We start from the raw sequence: 17,869 nt of genomic DNA, 5'->3' as shown, positions 1-17,869 counted from the left end.
TTTTGATTAACACTGATTTAGAATGCTTACTTTAAGGTTTTTTTCGATTTAAAAAAATATATATGTAATAAGATATATATCTTATGTACATATGTGTTTGTGTTTCACATAGTAAAACACAAACACATCTCTGAAAAAAATAATGATTTATAAAATATATATTTAGTTTTATTCCTATGTTTAGACTTGCTCACTCATCGCTTTTCTGGTATGATTCAACCACATATTATAAGTTAAAGCATTAAAAAACCCACAAAATTAAATCTTACATCATTTACTTTGGCCCTATTTAAAATAAGAGCATATTTCTGTGATACAGGACCTTTCTGAAAATGTAGGTTTAATTCTAAAATTGTTTGGTTGTAGTGTATAAGTGTTAGAGGTCATCGAAATGTATAACCACAAAAACAATAAATAATTTATACTGTCATGATTGTCTGAATAGACAGAATATTTTTTTCTCTTTGTAAATGTTTTCCTGACATTGATTTTGTAGAGCATGTGATTCTGCCTAAAGCATTTTGTGACACAGTTGGTCCATGACGTAATGGTGTTCTGGTGCAGGCACCATTCACAGGTGTGAATATTCTGCTAAGAGGTCATGTGAGTGTTTCTGTGGTAACTCCTGACTCCTCCCTGTGGAAACATCCTCCACTGTGTTCTTTGACGGCTGTTATCGTAGCTTCGGTGAGTGAGGAAGCAAAGTAGAACAAGTCTTTCAACTTTTCATTCCCCGTCAGCTGCTGCGTGTCGCCTTTACGTGGGTGCCCTTTAAGGGAAGGCGTGGCATCTTTTTGCATTTTAACATAGCTTCGATGCGGAAGTCTAACAAGACGTTACAAGTTTCTGACAAAAGCTTTTCAAGAACAGGTAGGAACTTTTGTTTACGGAACATATGGAGGTTAAGGGCTTTGCTAAACCTCCCTAATTACAGGATTCGTGTATTTTGTGGTGTTTGTTTTGCTTGTAAAAATGCTGGTTGTTAGAGTTTAAATACGGTCTAATGATTGACACATAATTAAATAATTGTTTCTAATTTCTTTATATGTGTGAATAAACACGTTTGAGTTGATCTTACGTTTCATTAAAATTATTTGTTTTGTAAAACTGCTATCTTTCTAATGTTTAGCTTATTTTAGTGGGTTCATACATTCCTTTTCAAGGATATTGTGGGGCTGTCATTCATCACTCGATCTTATGGGAAAGCATTTTCATCATTTAGTCCATGTGTGATGAACAGAACACGGGGATGAAAATGAGTATTCAAACATGTGGAAAAGTACAATCTTTTTTGATCTGAACATCTCAGTATATCAGAATCTCATTGATAAGTTCATTTCTACCTATAAAGTACATCAAAGGGCACAAGTTATTTTGATATATTCCTTTATTATATCATTAACTTCTCTATACTCAGGATTATGGATTTAAAAACTTTATTTTGATCAAAATTCAGTTTACTAGAAAGTATGAATAATTTACATGAGGCCAGTGAAGTATATTATATGATTACAGTATAAGTTATGGTCTCCTTTTGCTTGAATTACTACATTAATGTAGCATAACTTTTCTGGACTAAGTACTTGTACCTGTGACCAATAGTTTGGACTTATTCTCCATGGCTTATGAAGTTTACTCTGGGTCAGGAGTAGTTAAAGTACAAGAACTTAGTTGTTGCCCATGTTCACACTTCTTCTGTGTCTGGTGACTCCTGAAGCAGCAGTCCATGTTTTGCAAAGTTCCCTCAAAGTTTGGTACAGGTCCCGGCTTCATAATCTTCTCAAAGCTGGACTTATTCCTATCTGTTTGGTTTAATTTTTATAGAGGCTTTATTTTTAATTAGGGTACACTTGGTTAAGGTAGTTGAACCACTGAATATGTAGGACATAAAATAAGACAGAGCTTGAAGTAGACTTTTTACAATCTGTCTTTACTGCATGTTTGTAAATGATTTAATCCATAAACATTCCTTATTTTTAGGACTATTTCTGTGACTTGTACTTATCTGCTGATCAAGCTAAAGCACAACCCATGTGGCCAAATCAAGGTAAGCATATCAAGCCCTGTATCACATTCTAACTTTTATGAAGTAGAAGGTGTGTGATTGTGCTTCTTTTGTGCATCAGGTCCTCCTCCCCCTCCAGTGGGTCAACAAAATCCTGCATTCCCTCCTGGATACAGTGCTCCATATTTATCTGCCCCTGGACCTGGGGTTTACCCCCAGGCTCCATATCCTGCTTACTCTGGATACCCTACAGCCCAGTATCCTCCAGGCCACTACTCCGCTCCTGTGAGCCCAGCCATGATCCACCATGGACCTCCAGGACCGATGCCCCATGGACCTCCAGGGGTAATGCCCTATGGACCTCCTGGACCATATGCATATCCCATGCATCCTGCGGGACATTCTTGCCATCCCAAAGGTGTTCATTTGGGTCACCTCCTGCACTTCCCAAAAGGTTTTGGTCATGGCCCACACAAAGGTCATCATCATCATCATCACCATGATGGGTTTAACCCTTCAGCTGGAATATTAGCTGGAGGAATGGCAGTGGGAATGGGCTTACTTTCTCACAAAGCTAATAAGAAAATGAGGAAAAAGATGAAGAAGGCTCATAAATATGGCCACTACAAGCATGGCAAGGTGAGGCTTGTTTAAAAAGCACGGATGTCAATTAAAATGATTATTCTGACACCTGAAATAATAATACAAGGGCACAGGTTAGTCCTGAAGCAACAATCTTTGTCTAAAAGCAATAGAAACTCAGTCAGCAACTTTTATTTAAATTTGTGGTGCCTTAGACATCAAAAGGAATTCTGATTCATGAAAAAAGCTTAGGTTGCTGACCAAAACAGTTTCCTGACAGAATAAAACATTAGGCTAGTTTTACCTCCCTTTGGCCTGGAGGATTTATGCCCTATCTAAATAGTAGAATTTCATTTTCACTGGAAGTTTTTCTCTATCAAATAAAACACAAGTTGTTTTGTGTGAAAAATATTTATTTACATGTTTTCTTCACAGTGGTCCAGCAGCAGCAGCAGCAGCGACTCAGATTGAGGCCTTCAGAGAACGAATCATCCAATACTCCAACTAATTCAACTAAAATCACTGCACAAGTACATTGTGTTATAATATCAGTTACAGTGCATTTCTGACATTTGAAGTCACACAAGATATTTCTTCCAGGGTCTAAACTTAAATTTCAGTCGGTGTGTACCATTGAAATAAAGGAATTTGGCATATGGATTTGTTTGCTACTGCTATTTTTTGTTTTGCTTTTAGTTTCATTAGTGTAAATGCAAAAATACAAGACATAAGATATAAAGTTGCCTTTTACTTGAATTTGTAAATATATTCAATAGTAACGGGTAGGATACAGAGTATAGTATAATGTCATGTTGAGTATTAAGAAGGTATAGTTTTTTTTTCTTGTATTTCTATTCTAATTTCTTTGAAAACTTATTCAAATATTTTAAAATGTTACTCCATAATTGGATGTACAGTCATACTCATTACAGATTCACATTTTGTGTTGTTACAGTCACAAACTGATGTGTGTTTTGTTGTAATTTTGTGTAAATAATACAATAAAACTAAAATCTATAAATTGCGGCATTCTTGTACTGTGCATACAGCTGCCTTGTTAAACCACCTGCTGCTGCAATTACAACTGCAAGTATTTTTTGGGGGTACATCTCTACTTGCTTTGTGTATCTACAAACATTTGTGCCCCATTTTCTTTGCCAAATAGCTAAACCTCAGCCTGACTTAACGGAGGTGCATTTTTGAGCATCAATTTTCAAGTCTTGCCACAGGTTGTCAGGTTTTTGACTGGGATGTTTTAACACATAAATATGCCTTGATCTACGCCAGCCCATTAGAGCTGTGGCAGTATGTTTATGGTTGTTATTCTGCTGGAAGCTTTACATCAAGTCTTTGGCCACTTATAACATTTCACAGAACCGATCTACATTTAACGGCATCCATCTTCTCTTTGTTTGCAGAAGAAAAGGTTCCTCACCCCATGGCGCCACTACCACCATATTGTTATGCATGATGTCATGCAGTGTTTGTTTTCCACCACACACACCTCACCGTTTTGCATGTAGATCAAAAAGTGAATCACACAAATAATATTCTACTACCAAGACTGATGATCTCTACAACTCCTCCAAAGTCGTCATGGTAACTTTGGCTGCTTCTCTGAATGATTCATCCTTGCCAAGTCTGTCGGCTTATTTGAACAATCATACCATAGTAGGTTTGCGGTTGGGTCAGCCAGGCTCTTTCCAATTCAGATAATTGATTACAAGCTTAAAACTCCTCCAGGCGTTTATCTGTGCCCTCCCTGGTGTGTTTCTTAGTCTTTAAAAAGCTGTTAATTCACTAATGTGCGCATATAAACCTCGGTATTGTACTGGTCTATCATATAAAATGTTTAAAATAAAGTTGTAAGTGGACCTTGACAAAATTTGAAAATGTTCTACGTATATTTTTGTTATGCATTTTTTAAATATATTTTAGCGTTTTAAAGCAGAATAATATTGCTTTAAGCATCATTGGTCTTTAGATTTTAAATATCTTATTTTCAACATTATTTATCAAACCTTGCCTAAGACGTTCTTATTTTTGTAATTTGTCATTTCTGACGGTCAATTTGATTTTTATTTAGCTAGTTTTAACCTACTTTTAAACACAAAACGTGTGCGTATCATTTTAAAAAAACAACACAAAATAGAATTTGTTTTGAATGTAATTATTATTTACCGTATGGTAGCATCACATATGGATGAAGCGATATTTGTCTGTAGCATCTTCAGTTCAAACTCCTGGCTGGCGCTGGTAAGGGTTTTTTGATGGGTGAAGGGTGGCAGTTCAAAGGTTACGGTGTTGTTGTCTTTGTGTAAAGGAGTGGAGCTCGATCTCGCATCACTCTTCCCTCTTCCCCGAGTCCTTTCTAAACTCTCCCCCGGGTTTTTACCCTCCCGAACCTCTCCCCTTCTACCCTTACAACCCCAACCCTCCCCCCGATCAGTCCGCAGCGCTCTGGGCAGGTGAGTTTTCTGTGATGTTTCTTATTTTCTAACATATTTGTTATGGTCAGAAGTAGCGGAAACAAATCGCGCCTGTGCAGCGTGCTAATAGGCCGCGTGAGGACGATGAGCACGCAATCTGCGCTCGGGGTGATGTGGCTAGCCTAGCCTAGCTTATTTTAAAGAGCTACAACAGAGAGTCCCTTTATAGCACTTTTAGTTACTAATTTTCATAGTTTACAAAGCACATTTGTGTAAGAGATAACAACAATGCAATTCAATTTACCTTGATTTGAGTTAGAATCTTTTCGAAATGCTGACGAAGTAAGCTAACTAGCTAAATATGCTAACAAGCACATGCATTCTCCATTCATTTTCCTAGCACGGCTACAGAGGGCTAAGGGACTTTCATATTTCTTAATAATTTAAAATCTCTCCTTAAATCTTCAATATAGGCGTTTAGGACTTATTTACAATCGAATTAATTCATGTTTGTTGCAAATAAAACACAGTCGTCTAGATGAGGCTTTAGAAGAAACACGGCAACCAGTTTGTTACTAAACTTGTTTCAAGGCTAGCGAACATAGTTAGCATGTTACCATATGTTATTTTTTCCCCTGGAGGTAATAGATTTACTATGTGATGTGGATGGATCAGCATTCACCCACAATTTGAAAGCCTACAACAACAGAACTGCAGAAAAACCTTAAAGCTTAGGATTTTCTCTTGTGGTATACGTCAGTGTGCTAGACAATTAACATTTTAATTAGCGACCTGTAAACCAATTACCTAATTGTGATATACGTTATATATATATATATATATATATATATATATATATATATATATATATATAATATATATAAAGATCAATCACTTAAGTTTGCCATTAAGTCTGAAATATGAATTATATGAATTTAAAGGGAGTGTGTATATTTTCTGATTTTATCAACAATTCACTGAGTTTATTAAATTACCTCCCATGCCTTGTAATAGTTATCCACCAATAGAATTATGAACTTTTAATAAAGTTTGAAGCATGAAACAAAACTGCTGTAACACTGCTGTGTTACAGCTTACATTTCCTTTTTCATTCTTATGCATGATAATGTTTTTCTGTATTTATGCTATTTAGATCCATCTCTGTGACCAAAGACACTCAGTTTCTGTACGGACCACTATAGTTGCAGCTATGGACTCCGGAGTAATTGAAGGCGGACTCAATGTCACCCTTACTATAAGGCTGCTCATGCACGGCAAGGTGAGATCACTCAACAGTAGCTCATGTGGATACTCTAATACAGCATGCTGCTTTATTGATGAAGTTGATGTTCAACAAGATATGTAGATGAAGGGGAGTAGTGAAAGTAAATGGTTATTGAATCCTTGATCTCAAGAGAAAATGTAGAGACAAGAGTTTGATCTCCTACGTAAGGCAGTATTTATGATTATCTTTTATTCAAGTTGTGCGACAACTTTTGCAGTCAGGCTGAGTCTCGGTTTAATCGTGTGTTGTGCATCGTGTAGTATACCGGGGGGAACCAGAAGGGATTAGCGCCCCACAACAAGATCCCAAAGACCAATTGTACGAATTGCGTATGTCCCTCGTGTTGCAGGGGAGTATGCAGTGTTGAAGCAATGTCATGTGCCAATTTCACCTGAAGCTCACACTCTCAAGTCACTCACTGGAATGCTACTCAAAAAATATAGACAACTGGCTTACTTTCATTAAGTAAGAGGAGCAATATAATATATATTACTATTGTAATTAAATGGTGCATATTTGGAAGTGGATATGACAGTATAAAAGAAGCTGAAATTGAAATATTGGAGTTTATGAACTTTCCATGTCTTAAAACAACATAAAGATATTTACTTTTTTTTCTCCTAAGCATTTCTCCTTCCGTATTTAATTTATGGTCCATACATCTCTCTCACCTTAACACTCATTATTTTATTTTTTAACAATAAAAGCTTATGTTTCTCTGCACAGAAAGGCGAGAATTGCTTAGGCAGCATGTTTGTTTTTGTTGAGCATTGTCTTATTCTTGGCCGAATGTCTCCTCCCTTTATTTTTCATGTTTTTGTAGTTTCAGATTCAAGGCTGTGATGTGTAGTACGTGTGAGCAGCCAGGTTGCATCTGAACTTCGATTCATACAGTGTGATGTATTCATACAGGTTCAGCTGGAGTTGAATATAATGACTGAAAATACTGGGCGTGCAGTGTTTGTCTAGCTGTAGGCTGTTAAATGCTCAATGGGTTTCACTGGAATATTCTTCAGCAATAACAACAATCCATTTACAATTTGTTATGTAAATTGAAGAGAAACAATTTACATAATAAATTATTCCTCTTATTTTTAGTGTTTTTATTCCAATTAAATTTTTTCAGTTCTCATTTATCTTGAGTTTATGCTGGCCTTTTTAAAAATACTGTACTTATTAAAAAAATGTTGAAACGCACCAATCAGTTGCTCAGAGACTGAAATTTTCCTTTTATCAACTTTACCTGGTGAACACAGAATTTATTTTTTACTTTTCATTAAATGTATAAACTTACAACTCCGGCCTTTTTAGTCTATAAATATATCAACAAATACAATATACTTTGATCTATTTTTTTTTTTTATCTAATAGAGTTCTAGGGCCTTTAAAACTACGACTCCCATCAAAACGCATTTTTTTCTTCTGTGTGCCAAATTGGCAAATCCATTGAAAGCCTTAATGGTGCATCTCTAATCTAAATCTACCTTATATTTTAATAAATGGATGCTGATTGGATGTACAGAAGTTGGACTTAGTAATACACATGTTATCCATGGATTTTTTTATTTTTTATTTTTGCTTTTCTGTTTTTTTTTTTTCTTTTTTTTTTTTTTTTTTTTTTTTTCCTTTTAGCACCATCCCATGCTTAAAAATTTGCAGCCTGAGGCATTGGCTGGCATTTGTCCCCAGGCCATCTGGCCCTTTTGACAGCATAGCTGCACACGCTCCATGGTGTGAGTTCTGCTGTAGCCTAGTATGGCGGTTTTAAAGGCAGCTGCACATTCTTGGTATTTTTAACTGCAGATATATCAAACTGGTGAGATATAAAAAAGTCAAACTGTGCTAAATTATGTTGTATTAGTAGAAACATGTTTTTCATCTGTATTTTCTCCAAATCCTACCCCTTGTAGTATCATTTCCTGAGGTCTAGAAAAAATATATGCAACTAAGAGAAATTCTCACCAATTATGTTTATATTGAGCTCAAACTGGCAGTCACTAACATGTTAGAAGTGTACATGAAAGAAAGTTTTATTCCCAAATTCCTAAACATTATTTCTCTGTAGCTTTTCCATGAATGGTAAATTATTCTGCTAGTTTGTGTTGAGCTGGTTTTAGATATTAAATATCTCTGCGAGAGATACTAATAGTTAGCTAATGCTGGTTTATTCAGAATTAACACATGTATTGCAACATCCCCTGTTGCGTACTGACACAGTGAACCCTGGATTGCTACATTTGTTTTAGTTTTAAGTTTTAGAATTTAACATCAAGCTCCCAATTCTTCAATAGGCTAATTTATGTAAACATAATTTTTCATCTCAATGAATTAAGAAAAATATGTCTTACAGTATTTATTTTTTTCCAATTTCAGGAGGTTGGAAGTATAATTGGAAAGGTAAAATTCTCTGTTCTTTTAATGTTGCTTTTTCTTCTTTTATAAATATTAAACATATCGTTGATTCTCTGCAAACAGAAGGGAGAATCTGTGAAGAAGATGAGAGAAGAGGTTAGTCCTTTCAAGCTCACTATGTTTCTTTAATTACTACAATGAGTCATATTATTGGCAGATCTTTTCACAGTTGCTAATTACTTTTGTAAATTTTTTTGGTTTTCTTCCATTTAGAGTGGAGCTCGTATTAACATCTCTGAAGGCAATTGTCCTGAACGGATCATCACTTTGGCAGGTCCAACAACGGCCATCTTTAAAGCGTTCTCTATGATTATAGAGAAGTTGGAAGAGGTTTGCTTCCAAGTTTTTATATATATATATATATAAATATAGATCAACAGAGACCACCCCATTTTCTAGCTTAATTAATTTAACTTTTCTATATTTCGTACCAGGATATCAGCAGCTCAATGACGAACAGCACAGCTACCAGCAAGCCTCCAGTGACTCTACGCATCGTAGTGCCTGCCAGCCAGTGTGGCTCGCTCATTGGGAAAGGTGGCTGCAAGATCAAAGAAATTCGAGAGGTATGCCCTAAATTCAAGACAGTAAAACCTGCATTCTGTTCACCTTTACATGTTACACCTTTAATAACTCAACATGAATGAGGTTTTGTTTAATTTTTCCTCTCTTGTGTGTTCAAGTCGACTGGTGCTCAGGTACAAGTGGCGGGAGACATGCTTCCCAACTCCACAGAGCGTGCCATCACCATTGCTGGAACTCCGCAGTCAATAATTGAGTGTGTTAAGCAGATATGCGTGGTCATGCTGGAGGTGAGCAGACACGTGCAGATGTTGCTGTTGGAGCCAGTATGAGATTCTCAATGTGAGATAAAGTTCAGAAAAATAACCAAAAATTTTCAACAATAATGCGAAAGATCATTTGTTTGCTTTCTTTAAAGATAAAGGCAACAATTATTTGCACACCTGTCAAAATAATGCATCGTTTCTGCTCTTTATAGAGTAACACTGAGAGAAAAACAGGCTGGTTGTTTTAGTCTGGATATCCAGCTGCTCTACAGATTTGCCCTTAGCTTTTCACCATAACGAATTTTGCTGGATGATAAATTGTTGTTGTGATAAACTGTAATACAGTTTTAAAACCTTTTCAAAGTAATATATTGATAATGGCATAATAATGCAAGGTCACCCAATAAACTTTTATTTTGGAAAGAACACTTAACACTAGAACTGGACAATATTTTAAATCAACAAAATAAAACACAACAACCTAAAGCCAGTCTCCATAACCAAAATAAACCTTTTAAAAACATGAATCATCATAATAGCAGTTATTGAGCTCATTTTAATTCAACATGGAGTTAATTGTTTTTTGCAAAAGGCTTATAAGCCTTGTAACATTTAAAAACAGCTGCTAATTTATTGAATAATCAGTGGCATTACCTTTAGTTACCACATTGACTGTTGTTTTTGTTGGAGTTGTGGTGAGTCATTGTTCTATAAAGCCAGGGAAACTGCTATTACTTTCTTTGCCTTCTACCTTAAAGGATTGAATGTTATGAAAAAGTTTTACTTTTCAAAGTTAATGGTTTTAACATGATGTCGGTTGTAGATATTGTAATAAAACCCACCTTCTTTCCCCCTGTGCAGTCTCCCCCTAAGGGGGTCACCATCCCCTACCGACCCAAGCCTTCAGGATCACCTGTCATCTTTGCAGGCGGACAGGTATAAACGGCTTCTCTGATGGACACAAGGTTTATTTATGGAGGGTTTGATTTTATCTTATATCCATCACTGAAAAGACTTGAGGAGGTTTAGAGTTTCTTGCAAACCATTTAAAGATATATTATTTTTATGTTTGATGATTTAATAAGTTTAACTTTGATATGTGAATTTATAGGAGCTAACATAATGTTCATCTTAAATGGATGCTTCACTTTGTATTTACCTTGAGAAAACAGATGCATCAAGAGTCAGTAAAAACTTGGAGAACAAGTAAAGCTCTAAAAATCTTTGTTTCCTTCAATGTTTTCCTTTTGTCAAAGACTTTTAGTTTTTCATTTCCCTTTCATCTTGACTTGAACTTAAACACTTTCTGGTGCTTGTTCTCTTAACACTATAAAGTCTTTAAACTTACCAAGCACTATGTTGTATTCTTTATAATATTTTTCCTCTAATTCTAATGAAATGTCACAAAATACTTCATTACTCTCAGAAATGTGGAGACTTTGGACAAGAGGTGCATGTTAATATTTGTTGAGTATCATCAGGTTGACTTTTGATATGCAGGAGTCATCCGGTTGTCATCTAATGGTGACGTACCCGGAGAAGTAAGTGACCCAATAAAACCAGATGTGAGGCCTATGAAAGCTTTGTTTCCATATGTTTCAGGCCTATGCTGTACAAGGACAGCACGCGATCCCACAGCCAGATGTAAGTGCAGTAGGACTTTTTTTTCCCCCCCTTGATCCTCCCCGCCATCACTTCCACTCCCATTCATAATTATAGCCCTGTCCCAAAATGAATAATCATCCACCTAGCCATGCAATATTTTCCACATAAAGCTATAGTTAGTGTCCTTGTTTATCCTTCATTTAATCTGCAGTCATCAGTCATTTTTATATCAACCATTTAGAAGAGTGTGGTAACTTTTCTCACTATCTGTTCAGTTTTTGCAGTCAGAAGCGAATTTAATTGACATTTGTTGTTTGTTTGTCCAGACTCTCCACTGTTCCATGAATAATAATCTGTCCCTGCTGCTCACTCCTCCTTGTTCTTCCTCTTTGTGCAGTATTGTCTCATTTATGAGTCTGTCCTGAATAAACACACTGTTTTTTAGTCTTTTTCTTTGTCACTTTGTCCTCTGGTCACTTTTTGCTTCATACAATCAATGCTTCTTTTTTTTTTCTTTACGTGAAAAAGAAACGGTGGGTCAGGATCTTTTAACATGTAGATGGTGGTCGCAAACTTTTTGATTGCGCAAAAAGTTGTCTTTTTGCGCAAACAACTTTATGCAAAAAGTTGTTGTGTAAATTATTACTGATTATTAGACCCAATGTGTTTTTTAGATGTAGCATAAAAGTTTCTTCTTAGCTCTCCTGAAGCTAAATTGAAGAAGTCTGTTGTTTTGCTTAGGAAATCCCCTCTGTACAGGGACTGTATATTATAGCTTTGTTTTGACCCCAAAGATGGCAGGAAAAGTTCACCAAAAGGTGGAGCCTGACTAGAGAAGAAATCAGATTAGGTTTCCCATATAGATTTATGTTAGACATATAGAGAGCCTTATGAGAGATTATGAGATCTACAGATCATAGAAGGAAGTCTTGTGTGTTAAGTTTTCCTTTGCGCTTCTTTGTGTAGCCGTCTACTGATTGTGATTTTTATGTGCTCTGTTTTTTCCCCTCTTCCTGTGTTTTTCCATTTCCTCTGTTTCTTCTCTCCCCGCCTCCTCCTCTCACTCTCACAGTCTTCCTCTGCTGCTATTTCTCCACAGCTCACCAAGCTTCACCAGCTGGCTATGCAGCAGAGCCCTTTCCCTATTGCACCAGGCAACCAGGGATTCACTGGTATGCAGCACAGCAAGGCCCGTGGGCTTTCACGCCGCCGTTTCAGCTGATTCGACTCGAATGTTTCGCATTGCCACATCACGTTGACAGTCACTATCACGTTCCCTGAAGTAGGGAGGGCTTTGCTGTGCACTATAAAACAATGCAGCATTAAAAAAAAAAAAAAAACATCTGGTGTGCTCTAATATCCATTTATTTTATATAAAAATGATATTTTCTTGCTGCAAGGTGAGTTTAGAATAATAAGACTACTCAGACCTCATAAAATTAACCAATGTCTATAATAAGAAATAAAGGCTTATTACTCTCTGGTAAAGTATGGTATGCAGGTCAAGTATTACTCAAGTTTAGGCAGGTATGGAAAACTGTCTGTAATTCCAGACTTTGTTGCATCTTATTGTCTGAAATATAGAAAATGCAAATTTTGCTTTCTTTATGCATCTAGGTTTATACCAATGAAGATCCACAGTTGCACAGTTTGAGGTTTTATTACCAGTTTTTGTCAAATATTAGTTCCGAAAAAAAAAGATGACTTTTTCTGTCAGAATTTCATTTCAAACTGTATTTGAAACTTATTCATGTCACTGTGTGGCCTTAAAAAGTTAGGATGTTGTTGCTTGTTTGAGTTACTGATATATTTTTCTTGTCAGGGATAGATGCTTCTGCTCAGACTAGTTCACATGAGATGACCATTCCAAATGATGTAAGTCAGACATTCAATTACTTTTACACACTGTTGTCAGTTTAGTAATAAGTGAGATTTCTGCTAAAGATTTTTGGGATTATTATTTTTGTGAAGGGATTACATTAAATCACCAAAGTTAAAAATAATATGTCTACATAGAATATGATCTATTTGTTGAATTTGGTTCTAATTGAAATATATGTAATAGAATTTGATTAGTTTAATTAAATTTTTATTCAACAATTGTACATTTTTATGTGCATGGAGACTGATTGAAAAATATACACCATATAATTTAATCTAAATGATTATATTATATAACATAATATGATAAATATATTATTTATATTGTAATATAAATTATAATATAAATCTTTATTTCCCAAAAAATATTTTAATGTTTGTGATTTTTTTCCCCATAAACCTTCAAATGTTTTTATTCAAATACATTTTGTATTTTAAAATATGAATTTTAACCTGCTAAGTCATAAAACACAGCTGTCCTTGTTTGTGCCTGTTGAAAATAAAATAAAAATTGAAATGAGACTGAACTAAGTAGGTCTTAGTTCAGTTACTGAAAGCAGTGTTTTTATTGTTAAGCTTTTAGCCAAAGCATGATGAGTTCTTTGTTTAGTAGCAGACATTTTGTAAAACCAGAAAACCTCTAAAGCTTGAATCACTAAATCACTGATAGAAAGACTTCTTTTCAACAATTTTCTGTCAAAACTAGGCCATGCTTGAGACGTCTTATTGTAAACTGTTGTCCATTTGTGTCTCTATTCTTTTTTCCCCCCTCATTCGCCCCTCTCTTCACTAGCTGATCGGATGCATCATTGGCCGCCAGGGAGCCAAGATCAATGAGATCAGGCAAATGTCTGGAGCCCAGATCAAGATCGCAAATCCAGTGGATGGATCAACTGACCGGCAGGTTACTATCACAGGCTCGCCCGCCAGCATCAGTCTGGCAGAGTACCTCATCAATGCAAGGTGAGCTAATCCGAACATAATTACGACGTCCCCGTAGTGGTAAAACAGTCACTCATTGCAGATATTTAATTTGACATATGAATAGAAAGCACAGGTTTAAAAGTTGTCATGCTGTTGTGTTGGATCAAATTAGCTCCAATTTTACAAGAGAGAAAAAAACAAAAACAATTCAAGAATCTTCTGACCTACTAAACTTCAGTAGCTTTGTTCAGTTTTCTATAAATTAGCTGATGGCGTTTTCTTTTTCTTGGTATTTGTTAATAACCCCTCTCCCCCGTCCTTGACTCCCACATTGATCCACCACTGCAGTTATGATGAGTCGTTCCACTCCTAGTTTAACTCATTAATTACTAATAACACGTCTGCTGTTTTGGTCGCATCCCTGAGTGATTTTTATCCCCGCACCCGACCCCATTCCCCCTCCTCCTCCCCCTCACCCATTGCTCACCAGCCTGCCCTGTGACCCATCCCGACTGTGTTGTCCCTCTCTCCTTGTCTCTCTTTCTACAGTGTAGAGTCCTCTAAACCTCCTCCCTCCTCCTCCTCTTCCTCCTCCTTGAACCCTGAACAGACCAGCTTGTGCCCTCCTTCCACCTCTACTACTACTACTACTACCACCACCACCTCCTCTGCCGCTACCTCCTCCTTCTCCTCTTCCTCCTCCTCTTCTTCCTCTTCCTCCTGTGTGGTGCCCCCTACAGCTTCCATCCCTCTGTCCTTGTTGGCTCCAGGGCCACCTCCTTCCTCCTCCTCCTCCTCCTCTTGCTCCTCCACCGACTCCCTGCTCCCCAGCTCACCCGCCTGTGTGTCGAGTCTCCTCAGTCTCAAGCCCCTGCCTCTCCTGGCCCTCCATGTTGTCAGTGGGGCCAGTAATCCCCCACACCCAATTCCCGCTGAGCCCAAAGTGGCCCCCGAGCTGGGCTCCAAGTCCAAAAGGCGAAGGCTCTCCCCTTACTAATGAAGGAAACATAAGTCATCTCCTCCTGAAGTGCTGACAGTGCTCTTTGTTGTCTGTACCTGCACTTGCTTTTGTATCTGGCTGTGCCATGCCTCGCTTACAGCACAAAGCAGCCCCCTGTTACCAAGCCAGAGAGGTGGTTAACGCCATATTTATAAAATATCTGTAGCTTGACTCTACCTGTCTCTATAAAATGTGACATGTTGAGTGCATTATATTTTTTGAGGACTTTGAATTTAGCATGGACAGGGAGTAGTTTAAACAAATCTCTCTCTGTCTCTCTCCCTCTCTCGTCGTGTAAGCTCTGCTCAGGTAGCGGCTCCTTTAAGATGTCACGTTGTACCTGTGGAATTCAATTTCTCTCTAGTTACTTTTACGTGACTGTTGTTAGTTTACAAAAAGGGTTGTCTCGTTGTGATTTGTTTGCTGATTTCAGAAAAAAACAAAACAGGAATTTTAAATCAAAGTAAATCTTCCCTCAGGTATCAAAGCCACTTACTTATTCATACTTTGGGTTTTGTTGATTATTAGAAAATCTAAAATGACCCATCTGCTTTAGATTACCAATAAGAGATGATTAATAATAAGGCACCAGATTTATGTAGGTAATTTCGTCTCATCTCAAGAAGATGAAAATAAATATCTGGGAGCTTTAGGATTTAGCTCATAAGTTTAGCTATTAAATTTGAAAACAAGAGCAAAACGAGCAGACTCATGTTAAAGTCCCACTTGAGGCATTTTTCATTGATCCTCATATATTTATGTCATCTGTGAAAAGTTGTCTGGAGACATTGCAGTGTGGTGAAATGAACTTTGAATAAGCTTTCCGTGGTTTCTGCATGAAAAGAGTCAAATTTAATCAGATCAAATAAATAGGCCCATGTGTTCCCATATTTGTGAAGACAAGGAGTTTTTAGCAAAAGCTGATCAATCAGTAATATATTTCAGCACATAAAAGTTGGTCACTAATTATATAAAAGATAAATTACCATAACTAATTAGAGAATTAAGGGTTTTCAATTGATTATTATTTTCAACATGCCATTTAAAAAAAAAAAAACCCTTGAGCAATATTTTGTTTGAGAAATGTTGGCATCATTTCTAACCGGAAAATCTTTCTGTTTAAAAGAAAACAGCACAAAGTCTAAATTGTCTAAATAATTATGAGCCGACCTGTAATTTTTTTTATTTTTTATTTTATTTTTTACAAATTCTGTAAATTAATTAAATAACAACAAAAATCAAAAATAGTTGTCATGTAGCTTTGAGAAGAACTAGGCTGTTTGCTCCTGTTTTGCAGAGTTTCCGCTAAGCCTGTGCAGCTGTATTTTTATCTGTAACCATAAGCAGTGAGTCCCCTTTACTAAGTTTTTGATTATTTAATCCCTTTGCCAGCTCATTCAGATTTTGATCAGCCGCTGACTTAAGATGTATCTTTATTTGTAACACAACCCCTCCCAGGCTCCACATGTAATGGGTTTCTGTAAGAGCACATTTCCTGGTGTATAAAGCCAGATGACCTCCTTTCAGAGGTTTTTATGGTAATGATGTAATAATGTAGAGTAAATATTGATGTTTTCTCTGTTCTGTCTGATTGCATGCCTTCCTCTCTCTCCTCCCCTGCTCTGTGGGTGTGTATCTGTTTTCTCCAGGCTTTCCTCTGAGGCCACGGGACTGGCAGCCAACTGATAAGACACAGCATCTGCACTAAATCACACTTTTCTATCATTGGCTACCGTAAAAATTCAGGCAATGCAACTATACAACTTCAGAGTTTATATAATGTACATCCTTTTTTTCTCATTTGAAATCATGTCAACTGATTTGATCTGCTGAGTTCCTTATTTATTTTTTTTGTTTGGGTTTGGTTTTAGTAAAAGAAAAAAGAAAAAAAAAGCAGAAAATTAGGTTTTTAATTCCGTTTTTGAGTCGAGTTACAGATTTTAATGTCATTAGGCTTGTTTTCTCACTTCCTCCTATTTTTTTCTTTTCTTTTTTGCCATGACAGAAAGTAGAGTTGTAAAACTCTGATTTAGGGCATATAGACTTAGTTCTGTACAGTCATTTATTTTATTCTTTGAACAGGAAAAGAGGATAAATAAAATGTATCAAAAGTAAGAATAGAGTGACTGTTTTATTCTGTCTATATACATGATTTTTTCTTTGTTTTATTCCTACCTGTTGGGTTTTTCATGTACTTGCTTTAAGAATACACAGCATCCTCACCCTGTGTCACCTTCAACTGAAGTGCATCCGAAGCGCTTGTAACACTTAATGTCACCTGATGAGAAGACGTAGCTGTAGCTGCACTATCACAGAATATATTTGGTTATGAAGACAAATGTTCTAACACTCAGATTAATTTATTCAGATGTGTATTGCAAAGCATGTCATGTTTCCTCTCCTCCATGTCATTCCGTTGTATTTTCACCTTCCCCCCCTCTCCTGGTCCTCAGATCATTTGTCGATTATTTTTCTGGTTTTGGAGGATTTTGTTGGGGGGTGGTGAGGGATGTGTTTCGGGCTTGGCTCAAGGGATCAGGATCAGAGGGTTATCCTCAATTTTTTCTTTTGTATAAATTGATATATACTGAAAAAGAAAAAAAGTTGGAATATTTGTTTTAAATGGAAGAATTATTTTTTTTAACTACCAAAGTGGAAATAACTTCTGGACACTGATTTTTTGTCTAATAAATGTAAACGAGGCTGAGGAGTGAACACGTATGAAGTAGACAAAGAAAAGGGTTGTGAGTTAACACTAAATTCCTGCTCTTTGCTTTGCTCAACTCAGAACTTATTTTATTTTTTATTTGCAGGACAGAAAAAAATAAATTGTGCACGTTCTTTGAGACTGTAGACCTGGGTGCCACATTGTTTAAAAAAACCGCAGAAATAAAGATGTGAAATGCTCAAAACCACCAGCCTCTTGTTTTCGTCTTGTAAAGCATCTAAGAACAAAGG

At 36.5% G+C, this 17,869-nt stretch overlaps 2 protein-coding genes across 7 annotated transcripts; both read left to right on the top strand.

The window, feature by feature from the left end:
• Positions 1 to 629: 629 nt before the first annotated feature.
• LOC129358218 (proline-rich protein 13-like) lies at positions 630 to 3,608 on the top strand. Its single transcript, XM_055027110.1, has 4 exons — positions 630 to 870; positions 1,981 to 2,047; positions 2,127 to 2,644; positions 3,023 to 3,608. The coding sequence occupies exons 2-4, from the start codon at positions 2,032 to 2,034 to the stop codon at positions 3,056 to 3,058; spliced, it is 570 nt and encodes a 189-aa protein (XP_054883085.1). The 5' UTR covers positions 630 to 870; positions 1,981 to 2,031; the 3' UTR covers positions 3,059 to 3,608.
• A 1,160-nt stretch (positions 3,609 to 4,768) lies between these two features.
• On the top strand, positions 4,769 to 17,826 carry LOC129354377 (poly(rC)-binding protein 2). Of its 6 annotated transcripts, none has more exons than XM_055023873.1 (13): positions 4,769 to 5,055; positions 6,170 to 6,295; positions 8,675 to 8,698; positions 8,777 to 8,809; positions 8,927 to 9,043; positions 9,148 to 9,279; positions 9,397 to 9,525; positions 10,363 to 10,437; positions 11,104 to 11,145; positions 12,206 to 12,278; positions 12,935 to 12,981; positions 13,781 to 13,950; positions 16,561 to 17,826. In XM_055023873.1, the coding sequence occupies exons 2-13, from the start codon at positions 6,227 to 6,229 to the stop codon at positions 16,595 to 16,597; spliced, it is 948 nt and encodes a 315-aa protein (XP_054879848.1). In that variant the 5' UTR covers positions 4,769 to 5,055; positions 6,170 to 6,226; the 3' UTR covers positions 16,598 to 17,826. The 6 variants fall into 6 exon arrangements, with proteins under 6 accessions (XP_054879848.1, XP_054879845.1, XP_054879843.1 ...); XM_055023870.1 differs by having other exon boundaries at positions 12,929 to 12,981; XM_055023868.1 differs by having other exon boundaries at positions 12,179 to 12,278.
• Positions 17,827 to 17,869: the final 43 nt, after the last annotated feature.

Source organism: Poeciliopsis prolifica, unplaced genomic scaffold (genome assembly GCF_027474105.1).
Source record: "Poeciliopsis prolifica strain line A6 unplaced genomic scaffold, Auburn_PproV2 SCAFFOLD003, whole genome shotgun sequence".
NCBI lineage: Eukaryota > Metazoa > Chordata > Actinopteri > Cyprinodontiformes > Poeciliidae > Poeciliopsis > Poeciliopsis prolifica.
This window is presented reverse-complemented; position numbering and strand designations above follow the sequence as displayed.